The following is an 11,802-nucleotide window of genomic DNA, read 5'->3' as shown; positions in this document are numbered from 1 at the left end:
AATATATAAAAATGTCATTTGTAATTTTTAAGTTAAATAAAAAGATTACATGGTTTTACAAGTCATATAAGTATAAAAATAATAATAAAATTTGTCGGTGGATTTTTTTTAAATCATACATCAACAGCCACTACATATACAAAGCAAAAACATTAATCATAAATTGTGTCATTGTAAAAATATGAGGACGGATTGTTGCAGACAATTTCATTAAAGCTAATAGTAGATAAACATTTTATAACATCAGGCACTTTATTCGACAGTTTTCAAGAACAAAATCGTATCTGCAAGATTAACAAAATAGAACGAACGAAACATATTTCACTTACTTTTAAACTACTAGTCTGGCTCACAAACATGAGGAATAAAGCCAATGAGAATCGTGTATATAGTATTAAAGAATTTCAAATATGAAACAATAAGTATAAAGACTATACAATGTTTCGGTGGAATTTTACAAATCATACATTTTTACATTATTATTAGCAGCTACATGTTACAAAGCCAAAAATTAAAATAAAATATTGTAAATAAAAATGGACGGATTGTCTCAGACGATTCATATTCATTAAAGTTAAATGTAGATTTAAATTTATTAAACAACTCTGGCACTTATTTCAACAGTTTCTTAAGAATAAAATCTTATATGCCAATTTAACAGCTGACTGTTTTTTTTTTAATATTAGGCACTTTTTTCGACAATTTCCAAGAACAAAATCGTATCTGCAAGATTGACAGTTTAAAGTAGAACATTAGAACTTACTTTTAAACTTCAAACTTTACAAAGGTGAATAATAAACCTTCACTTTGACTTTTTAAATCGTAAGATTAAATAAACATATGGCTGAAATATTTTAAAAATATGTATAAATACACAATTTTGTGAATCATTACTTATCATTGGACTGCTGACTCGTTTTAGATGAACGAGTTGTCCTTTCATTTGTTTTTTTTTATTACAGTGTCACAAAAATAGTAAATAGTATGAGATTCGAAACCAATTAAACTTTCATGTACATTGTACATGAAAAATAATCTAAAATTAAATAACTATAACATATCTGATTTGATTTGAAAATACCTAATTCTTCATCATAAAATTAATGTTGATTTTAACATTTAAAAAAATATTTCATTGAACACATAAAATATTTATCCTAAGAAATATGGTATTTCACTACTGCAAAAGAGCATTTTCATTAGTTGATTTTGATACTGTATAATTGATGTTTCAAGATTTTTTTACTATTTCTTGTTTAGAAGCTAATTTTCCGCAAGGAAATTTAAATTTTCGCATCTTCTTTTCGCTGGGATTAAAAAATTTATGATTTAATTGTTGCGTAATTAATATATATATAATTAAACAGACACATTGTCCTACAACTCGCATGGTAAGTTTTCTGGCTCTACGCTCCGAAATTGTCGCTGATATCAGAATATTCCTAAATAATATTATGATTATGGTATTGTAAGTATGCCTTACATAATTTCATAACATAGTATGACATAGTCACTAGTGTCTATGGTTATATTTTCTTTTTCAATTCTACATACTCATTACGTAAAATTACACGTCTATCGACCAATAAAAATGCTCTATTTAAAAAAAAAGTATACTATTCCTATACTCTAAAATATCTACAGCTTTGTTTAAATATATTTTAGTGGCTCGTCAAATAAAATGTCAAAAATAACTACAACTTAAATATAAACTTATATTATATTTGATATGTTAATACTCGATCAATATCTCGATATTTGGCGATTGCATTTCGAGTATAATTTGATATTGTGACAGTACACACAACCAGCAGTATATCTGAAAGGAGGTAAATAGAACGGTTATAGAATTATATATAACTCGCGGACGCCCGCGTGGAATTTAGTTTTTCACACGGAAGAGTCCCTCGGAAACTATGGATGTTTCCGGGATGAAAAGTAGTCTATGTGTAAATCGGTTCAGTACACTAGACAAAGGTGGTCCATCTAATGCCAAGTGCCATCGCCTATAAATAGGGCAAATCTTCACAGGTCAAGCAAGGAACGGAAGACCAGCGCTGCGCTGGTGTATCCATCACTAGCGTAGCACATGATGAGTGGTGACCATTTTGGTACCACACATATAATTTTTTTTTTGGATTTAATTTATTTATTAGTTTAATATCTTTAAATTATTAGTTTACTATATTTTTAAAATTACTTTCTTTTGTTTTAAGTATTTGTTGTCTTTTGTGTATTATGTGTGTGTGTGTCCAAATAAAATAATTTTCTTTCTTTCTTAACATACCACCTTCACAGTGATACCTGAGAGTGTCTATCAACCTGAGAGTTAACTGTTAAGCCTGTTATTATATCAGCACTCAGACAAATTACAAAAGAACCTGACACGCTAGATGTGACCACTTTGTCAAAGATCAAGAATCAATGATCTAACGCGTTTATAAAAACTGTTTCTATAGAAACGCTGTTTCATTGTTGTAATCGTTTTCGTCGTGTAAAGAGCTCCCTAAAAACGCCGGTTTGTGTAGTTGAATGGCATAAAAACGGTCAACAACTTGTAGTTCCCTAAAAGATACAAGTAACATTTAATTTTTAAGTATTTCTTACTTAATTATATCTTTGTAATAAAAAAAATATTTAAAAAGAATTGATTCTTCTGATGGAACAGCAAAACATCAATCAAGTAATCAATATTCTGTGTAACGAGTGAAAGCGATGTGATTTTTAGTCTGTGTAAAAATTACATGTGTGTGTAATTCGAATAAAATTGTTGTGTGCAGTGTAATGACACAGAATATATTAATTGGTATTAAATATGTTAAATGTGTGAGTTTACCTTGTCCCCCTCAAAAAACGACAGACAATTTGAGTGCGATGCATCTCCATATCTAATTCCTCTAAGTACCAGTACCTATGCCTTTTACTCTGAAGTCAGCAATGATGCTTTCACAAAAAGCTCTAACACTAAAATATTGTATGGTCCATATATTATTGTTAATATTACTTACATTGTATGCCATCCACAGGAAATCTATGAAGGCTGCAAATGTAGCATCAAGCTGAAATAAATATGTTATATTGATTACACAACTGTCTCCATGATCCAGTAGGTAACCTATCTGGCTTCGGATCACAAATGCCTGGCCTGAGTTCAAAAATTCTCAGCCTGGAGTTATGAAGTTGGTGTCCTCCCTCGCGTCTTGCAGAACATGTTAAGCCGTCGGTCCTCGTCATTAACATCAGAGAGTGGCCACTAATTAATCACTATCATCCTAATCTAGCAAACCTGTATTCGAGCAACAAGGTGGGTCTAAGCTCTATATTCTATAAGGGTGGCCTGGTATCCTTGTATCCCATAAAATAGGTTGATAATAATAACACTATCAAAAGATATTTTCTTAATTGATCCAGGTCTGGCTGGTGGGATTCTTCGGCTGTGGCTAGTTACCACCCTACTGGTACCGCCAAGCAATTTAGCGTTCCGATACGATGTCGTGTAGAAACCGAAAAGAGGTGTGGATTTTCATACTCCTCCTAACAAGTTAGCCCGCTTCCATCTTAGACTGCATCACCACTTACCATCAACATCAGGTGAGATTGTAGTCAAGACCTAACTTGAAAAGAATTTTAAAAAAGTAACTGGCGGTCAGGGCTCCAGTGTGAGGGACCTCTTCGCTGTCTCAAGAATCACTGCCTTCTTATCTAACCTTTAATTCATCAGTCAATCTAAAACTTCTTAAGTCGAAGCTTTTCGTTATAAAGCAAAGTGAAAGTATACAGGGTGTTCCGTAATTAATGGATAAAATGCAAATGGTAGATACACCACCTAATTATTTAAAACTAATTTGAATAGTTTTCCAAAAATCCCTAATATTAGAGGCATAGTTGGTGAGGTTGTGTATTGTATCTACTGAACTGATTTTGAAAATTCTTTTACTAATTGCAAGCCATATATGACTGTCATAGGCTATATTTATTCCCGTATTCTCACGGGAATGGGAACTACGCGGGGCGTACCGAGGAGCGACGGCTAGTGTTAAATATACTCACATAAATATAATATCCTCCAAGCAACCATAGACCAAATATTAATTGGAACAATATAATAAGCCCCATTGTGATCAGCCACGGCAGGATGAGCCCTCTCATCCAAATGTTGATGCCAATAACCTGAAACATTATTATTTATTTATTAATCTCTTGATGGAGTGTTGATGGCCTACCTGTAGAACTACATCTTGTGAATACCAAAAACCCAATCACATTGAGAACCACCTTTTTTAAAGTCAGTTAAAAATGACATATTGTCGACCAATATTGGCAATAGTACTTTCTACACTAAAAGTAAAGAAACTCTAAATTGAATTTGTTTGCTAATGTAAGTGTAAGTTAAGTAAACTTGATAATCTTCAAGTTTACATAAACTATGAAAAATAAAGTATATTTCATTGATTATGTTCCAGAATGATTTTATAAATTATGCATCTTTTGTAACCACAAAGTACACTTACCATAAATATTGATGATACAATAAGAATTGTCAGAATGCAAATAAAAATGATTCCAAATACTTGCAGCGCTGAAAATAGAGATAAATTTCTTGATTATTTTAATTTATTTATAAAAATTAATCCACATATCCCTTGGTATTTGATTTCAGTGTTTTTTTTTATGTGTATGTTAATGTCAAGAGAAGTTTTTTATGACAAAAAATTTAAAAAGGTTAGGCGTAGCTGGAACTGGGGGTAACATCTGAGGTTAACTGGATAATCATAGCCTACAGCAGAGTAATATGTTGTAAAACATCTTAAGACCAAGTGCTGCCCTGTAGTGTTAAGCCTCTTAAACTTGTAATTATAACAGCAAGGTTATGGTGTCCTTTAGACCAGAACACAGCAATGTTGCTTGGTGATAGAACTAAACATGCAAGCATACATACATCATTATCAGCTTTTTGTATCATTCATTATAGAGCCGGGCCTGCCTTCTTATAGGAGAGAGGATATACAGGAACAGAGACCCACCACACTGCTTCAATTGAGTTATCAGGATCCACAGAGAGATCATTATTTTTTTTTACATTAAGTATATAGCTTGCAGCTGCATGGCTGCAATCATGCTCATGTATGTCATGTCAGTATGGATTATGAACAAAGAAAAAATGATGAATGATGATTGTCTAATGATGAATGATGAAAGAATCCAAGGGACATCAACTAAATGTATGAATGCAGACCTCTGCTATGCCTAGCAGTTCTATGGTAAAACAGTGAAGAAGGAACTAGATTGAAAAGTTCTTGGGCGCACTTGTTTGTTTGAACACACTAATCTCGGGAACTACTGGTCCGATTTTTAAAAGGAAATTGACATCATTTCTGTAAATATTATTATTATTATTGTTGTTTTTATTAATTAATTGCATTATTGTTTATTTTTATATATATATATTTTTTTTTACTTGAAGTGACGTTTATTTTTAATTTTAACTTTAGCTTATGTATTAATTAATGACATCCCTTTCTTAAAATCAATTATTTGATTTTGACACTTTAATTAGTATTGTAAAATTTCTTGATTTTGACATTTTAATTAATATTGTAAACCTTCTTGATTTTGACATTTTAATTATTTTATTATTATTGTAAATTTTTGGTAAATTATTTTAGATTGTAGGTTAATCTTTTACTTTAAGTTTTTAACCGGACTCTGCAGTGTTGTGAATGCCTGTAAAAGATGGCTGCAGTAGTTCAAGAATTTTGTAACTCACTTATATATAATGTTTTCTGCTGTCATTGTTGGCGTTACAAATATGTAAATAAATAAATTTGAAAAGCCCATTTATCGAGGAAGGCTATAGGCTATATTATCCCTATATGCCCACGGGAACGGGAACCACGCGGGTGAAACCGCGCGGCGTCAGCTAGTTATTGTATAATTATAGTTGTAGCACTTACATCCTCTTACATCTGCCTCAAACAAAGGGTTCCACAACTGTGTAGAGTCTCCACCCAACATCTGGTACAGTATAAACGTTATGAGCACAACACCCATAGCTGCCGTGTACACTGCCACCGCACGACTGCCACTCTTCACCGTTGACGCCCAAATACATGGCGACCAACATGATTCCAGCACAGGCATTGTGGAGTTGTATTGTTAATTATGTTTTTACAAACATATGCCAATAAAAATATCACAAATATTTGCTCCAATATTGCACCTGGAATTATAAGAAAACATCCATTATTTTCAACATCGTCAAATTATTTTCAAACATATTTTATCTCACAGTAGAAAACTTATTTAATGCATATTATAAATGTTGGAATTAATTGAACAATTGGACTTGATTATGAATTTTCTGGAAACTATAATGAATGAACGAGACCGTTGACTTCATATACTCTCAGGCTTTTCTGGCATATCGTTTACACAAAAATTAAGCAGTATTGTCATGAATAAATATTTTATTCATGGACTATATTTCATCTAATAGCCAGACCTAGGATCTATAGTCACAAAAGCCTACACCTGGATCAAAATATCTATATTAATATTGTATAGTACGCCCAACTGTAGATCTATGGGCAGTATTCTAAAGATGTTTGTGGAGTTCTAGGTGTAATCTCTGGATCTATTAAACCTTTTTTGAAAATTCTTTCAGCTACCACTAGAAAGTGAAAGTGAAAATCACATTTTTTGTGAGTATATTATTCATAGGCTATATTTTTTTACCCATATTCTCACGGGAACAGAAACTACAGGAACTGCAGGATGTCATTTTTGTTTGTGGTTGATGTAATTTTTTTATAAAGGTGCAGTGCCTACCAAACAACACAATAAAATTGTTTCATCATTAGCAACCCATTTTTGGCTCTCAGAATGAGAGGGGTTAGGTAAATAGTTTACCACGCTGGCACAATGCAGATTGGCAGACCTTACACATGAAGAGAAATAAAAAAATTCCCAGGTATGCAAGTTTTCTCACGATGTTTTCCCTTATCTACCTTACCTTACTTCTACTCACTATCTACTTACTTCTATCTGCCTACTTAAATGTTGGAAATATGAATGCTGGTTCTATCCTGAACCTATAATTAGTAAGCAATATCAATAATACAAATATTTAACTAATAAAGATATTGTAAAAGAGATTGTTTGTATGCTTGAATTGAATAGGCTGTGAAACTATTGGAGTGATTAAAAAATTTCTTTCACCATTAGAAACCTACATAATACCTGATGAAGTTAGGCTATATTATATTCCCCGTATGCGCTACACTGTATATGTTTATATTATTAGTAACAAAGTTACAAACACAATGCCACACCTATAAAACGTTACACTTAACTTTTGGCGGTTAACGCAAAAAAATCACATAAAGTTTGTTTGGTCTTCAGTTATTAGTAAGAAGTTTTATTGCTCATTTAATATATAAAAATTAAATAAATAAAGCATTAAACTTACAATCTGAAATTAAAAGTTTCTTTTGGATTTATTGTTTGATTCGGGGTTGTCGACTTCACAAAATCTCAACGCGCAACTTTCTTTTGACAATGACATTGACACTTTGAGAGTACAGTATGTCAGTGCAGGCTGTAGATTAAAAATAATATTTTAAATGTAGACAGAGAAACCAAAATGTAATACATTATTACTGGAGGACCTTCATGTTTGTTTCAGAGAACCGTGATAGCCCAGTGGACATGACTCTGTCTCCGATTCCGGATGATGTGGGTTCGAATCCGGTCTAGGGCATGCACCTCCAACTTTTTATTGCATTTTAAGAAATTAAATATTACGTGACTCAAACGGTGAAGGAAAAACATCGTGAAGAAACCTTGCAGGTTTTTCTTCACGATGTTTTTCCTTCGTCACACTACCATCGGGTGCCCTCTTTTTTAGATAGACCGCTTGTAAGGAAATAGCTACGTTAACTTAAAACAATTAGACCTCATTTTAGCTTAACAAAAATTTTTAGTGCACAGTCTTGTTAGTGCACGTATAAAGGTTCATTTACACGAGCGGTAACTTTATCGACGACCGCAGTCGACTGCAGTCGTTGGTAGCAGCTGTCGTTCGTGTAAATGTTCGTGTAAACACTAAGCGAACTGGCAGAATCATAGAGTACCTACATTGAATGTATAGAATTTTGGTGCGTCACTTTTTAGCTCAAGAGACTGCCTGGACCATCTGGACTTTTATTTTATTATGCAAATAGAAATAGCCTTACGTCTTTTATTTTTATGGATTTAGTTAGATAATGTTTTATTTATAGTGTAATTTTATATAAAATAGGTACTATTAGGACCATCATCAATTATCATTTTGATATATATGAATAATGTTATTCGTTATCAAGAATAAACCAGTACCTGTATCTAAGTTAGGATTAATTATTCATGTTAGCTCCTCGCATTACGTCCCATTGATTTGCATTGAATGGCTTTCTAGGACCACGATTATCTTATATTATGAAAATAAATCATTAGTAACGTATAAAATTACCAGATAATGGGAAAGACGTTGATTTTTAGCTTCCTTGTTCTTGTTAGATGCCAATAACCTTATGATAGATTATTATTATTATTATCAGATTCAATCGATTTCTTATTTTCCCGTGTCGTAGTTTGAGATAGAAAGGTTTTTATTATCTGCTTGTCTTTTGATGGACATAGACATTTACTCTACAACACACGATCTGTTTCCTCAAAGAGCCACTTTCCAGTACCTTCTGATCATATCACAGCCGTGATAGCCCAGTGGATATGATCTCTGCCTCCGATTCCGGAGAGTGTGGGTTCGAATCCGGTCCGGGGCATGCACCTCCAACTTTTCAGTTGTGTGCATTTTAAGAAATTAAATATCACGTATCTCAATCGGTGAAGGAAAACATCGTGAGGGAACCTGCATACCAGAGAATTATTTTAATTCTCTGCGTGTGTGAAGTCTGCCAATCCGCATTGGGCCTGCGTGGTGGACTATTGGCCTTACCCCTCTCATTCTGAGAGGAGACTCGAGCTCAGCAGTGAGCCGAATATGGGTTGATGACGACGATATCACAGAGCCGCCACCCAACTATAGCTTGGGAACTTCGTTTGTAACACCGATGTTGCGCGCGGGGCGGGGGGGAGGGCGTGTAGCGATGAATGAAAAACCCACAACTGATGCACGTCACTTCCCCGCACGCACGATTTCACACCCGCGCAGTCTTTTCGCCCGTCGCTCACATAACATGGGAGTGTTACCAATGAACTTACCAGACTGTAGTGGTTGAGTCTTGTAATTACACCCCCTATCTCTACGCCGATTGTAGATCTATCTAGACGCCCGTTCTTTACGATCCTGACGATATACATAAACGACCGACGCGACGTTATGATTTTTTAAAAAGAGCAACTGTTGAGTTTCTTGCCGATTTCTTCTCAGCAGAACCTGCCTTCCGAACCGGTGGTAGAATCTTTACAAATAGTCAATTGACGTGTCAAAAGTGCTTGTAAACTGAGCCTACTTGAAATAAATGATTTTTGATTTTGATTTTTTAATTTAGGCAACACAAACATAAACTATACAGCATCTTCGCCGGCGAAGACGAGGTTCTCGTCTGTCGTCACTTGAACTTAGGTATTTTACTCACGATTTCGGGGGTGCCTGGATTGATACACTCAGGCCAAAACACCCTTCCAGAACGGCCTTTCTAAACCGAGGTCCAAGGCTCAACGCAGACACCCTTAGAGAGTCGTTCTGCCCATCTCTTCTGCTTCTGCCTTAGCGCCCCATCAAGCGATGTTTCTGCGATCACCCTAACCCCCCGGTGACGCCGCTGACATCCCATTAAAGAGCCTACGCCTCTTAGACAATCAGTGAAAAAAAATCTTAAGATCACAGGATCATTGAGCGTTTCACCTTAGGCGACATCTACATCATCGTGGTCAACAATCAAAAAAGAAAAACGAACAAGTTTGCTCCAGCAGTCATCTGTTCTTCGACAAATATAAGGCCTGCCAATGCCAACAGCCACTTCACTTTTTACTTTGCGCTATGGTGCTCCCTTTGTATGTTTCTTAATACAATATGTGTATGAATTTATAGATATTCAATGTTTTGAGTGGGTATTTTCACGAGATTCATTAGAAAAAAGCCTTACGCAAGTCACCTAATCGCTCCTTTAAAGGACCGCGTGTGACACACAACATCTGGGTTACAATAATGAGCGAATACAACGGTGTTAGATAAATCCTTACAAGGTATCCCTTTACCTTGTATTTACAATAATTTATTTATTGATTTCATGGTAACATGTAGGCAATGTTTTCTTGATGGAGTCTAATATCATCTTTCCTTCTTCTACATTACATCATAAAGACGTAATGTTGACAAACAAAATGGGGTATTTAACCCCCCGGTGACGCCGCTGAGGTCCCATACGGAGCCTACGGCACTTACACAATCAGAAGAAAAAGCGAATGGGTTATTAAGGTCACAATAATCGTACCACTATTATATCAAATAAGTACACCTTCATTACATCTTTGCCAGTAAGATGGTATTTTAATGAGGCTATATATAAAACTTAAATGCCTAAATTGATCGCTTGGCTTTGATGATTTTTATATTTCCCAATTTGGGTAAAGTTTATTTTAATGGTTGGCTTTAACTGTCGCTAGTAACCATCTCACCGTCAAAAACGCAGATCTCTTTTCTTACTGGGCACTATGAGTAAATGCCTAGGGTCCTGCGATCAATGGGGCCCTCTAGCCACTTAGGTTTCGATTGATAAGCCGATTTGTGACGTGCATTAATGATAGAGTTAGGTACCTACTTCACCTTTAAAAAATATGTATTATTTCTCTGATAAAAACACCCCATTATGTACTTAAGACCCCAAGGCTTCCAATAATAAGTAATTTAGATGGCCCTATAATAAGGTATAGGAAGGTAGTGTGCGCCAAAGTGTTTATTTGTACACCAAAATAAAGAATGGCTAGTCGGGCCGTGGCTAGTTACCACCCTACCGGCAAAGACGTACCTCAAACCGATTTAGCGTTTCGGTATGGTGTCGTGTGGAAACCGAAAGGTGTATGGATTATCATCCTCATAACAAGTTAGCCCGCTTCCATCTTTAGACTGTATCATCACGTACCACCAGATGAGATTTTAGTCAAAGGCTAACTTGTATAGGTATAATAAAGAAAAAAAATTCAATACATAGAACATATGTAAACCAAACAAATAAACCACAGAATACAATAAACTAGTACAAGATGATTACCTACTAGCTATTTAGGTAATTAAGAGCTAGCAAGAGTGGAGAATGGACTGTAAGTTTGGCTTAGTAGGTACACACATATTATATAATTTTAGCGTCTAAGCTTTGTAATAAGAACACATCGATCAAAGGTCACACACAACATATTCGTACAATGTAACACGAGGGAACATACGTATACTATACTTATATAATATGAACGAAACTTCAATAACAATGACCATGCAACATTTCGTAGGAACGTATATCCTAACTTTTTGTTTATGTTCTGAGAATTTTGAGGTTATAAAATGTTAGATAAGGCATACAACTAGATACTGATTCGTTATCAACCCATATTCGGCTCACTGCTAAGCTTGAGTCTCCTATCAGAATTCCATTGATTAGCCAACCAATAGTCCAACACAATTTTCCTTCACCGTTTGAGATAAGTGATGTTTAATTTCTCAAAATGTACACAACTGAAAAGTTGGAGGCGCATGCCCCGGACCGGATTCGAAACCACACCCTCCGGAATCGGAGGCAGAGGTCA

The 11,802-nt window shown here is 34.7% G+C and overlaps 1 protein-coding gene across 2 annotated transcripts; it reads right to left on the bottom strand.

Moving 5' to 3' along the window:
- LOC112046575 (uncharacterized) lies at positions 1-7,569 on the bottom strand. Of its 2 annotated transcripts, none has more exons than XM_052888414.1 (6): positions 7,469-7,569; positions 5,955-6,220; positions 4,512-4,579; positions 4,051-4,170; positions 3,009-3,059; positions 1-1,819 (listed from the first exon to the last, which is right to left on the bottom strand). In XM_052888414.1, the coding sequence occupies exons 2-6, from the start codon at positions 6,139-6,141 to the stop codon at positions 1,733-1,735; spliced, it is 513 nt and encodes a 170-aa protein (XP_052744374.1). In that variant the 5' UTR covers positions 6,142-6,220; positions 7,469-7,569; the 3' UTR covers positions 1-1,732. The 2 variants fall into 2 exon arrangements, with proteins under 2 accessions (XP_052744374.1, XP_052744375.1); XM_052888415.1 differs by lacking the exon at positions 7,469-7,569 and adding an exon at positions 7,240-7,380.
- Between the last annotated feature and the right edge of the window lie 4,233 nt (positions 7,570-11,802).

Source organism: Bicyclus anynana, chromosome 22 (genome assembly GCF_947172395.1).
Source record: "Bicyclus anynana chromosome 22, ilBicAnyn1.1, whole genome shotgun sequence".
In the NCBI taxonomy this organism is placed as follows: domain Eukaryota; kingdom Metazoa; phylum Arthropoda; class Insecta; order Lepidoptera; family Nymphalidae; genus Bicyclus; species Bicyclus anynana.
Note: the sequence above shows the minus strand (reverse complement) of the source record. Positions and strands in the feature narration are given on the sequence as shown.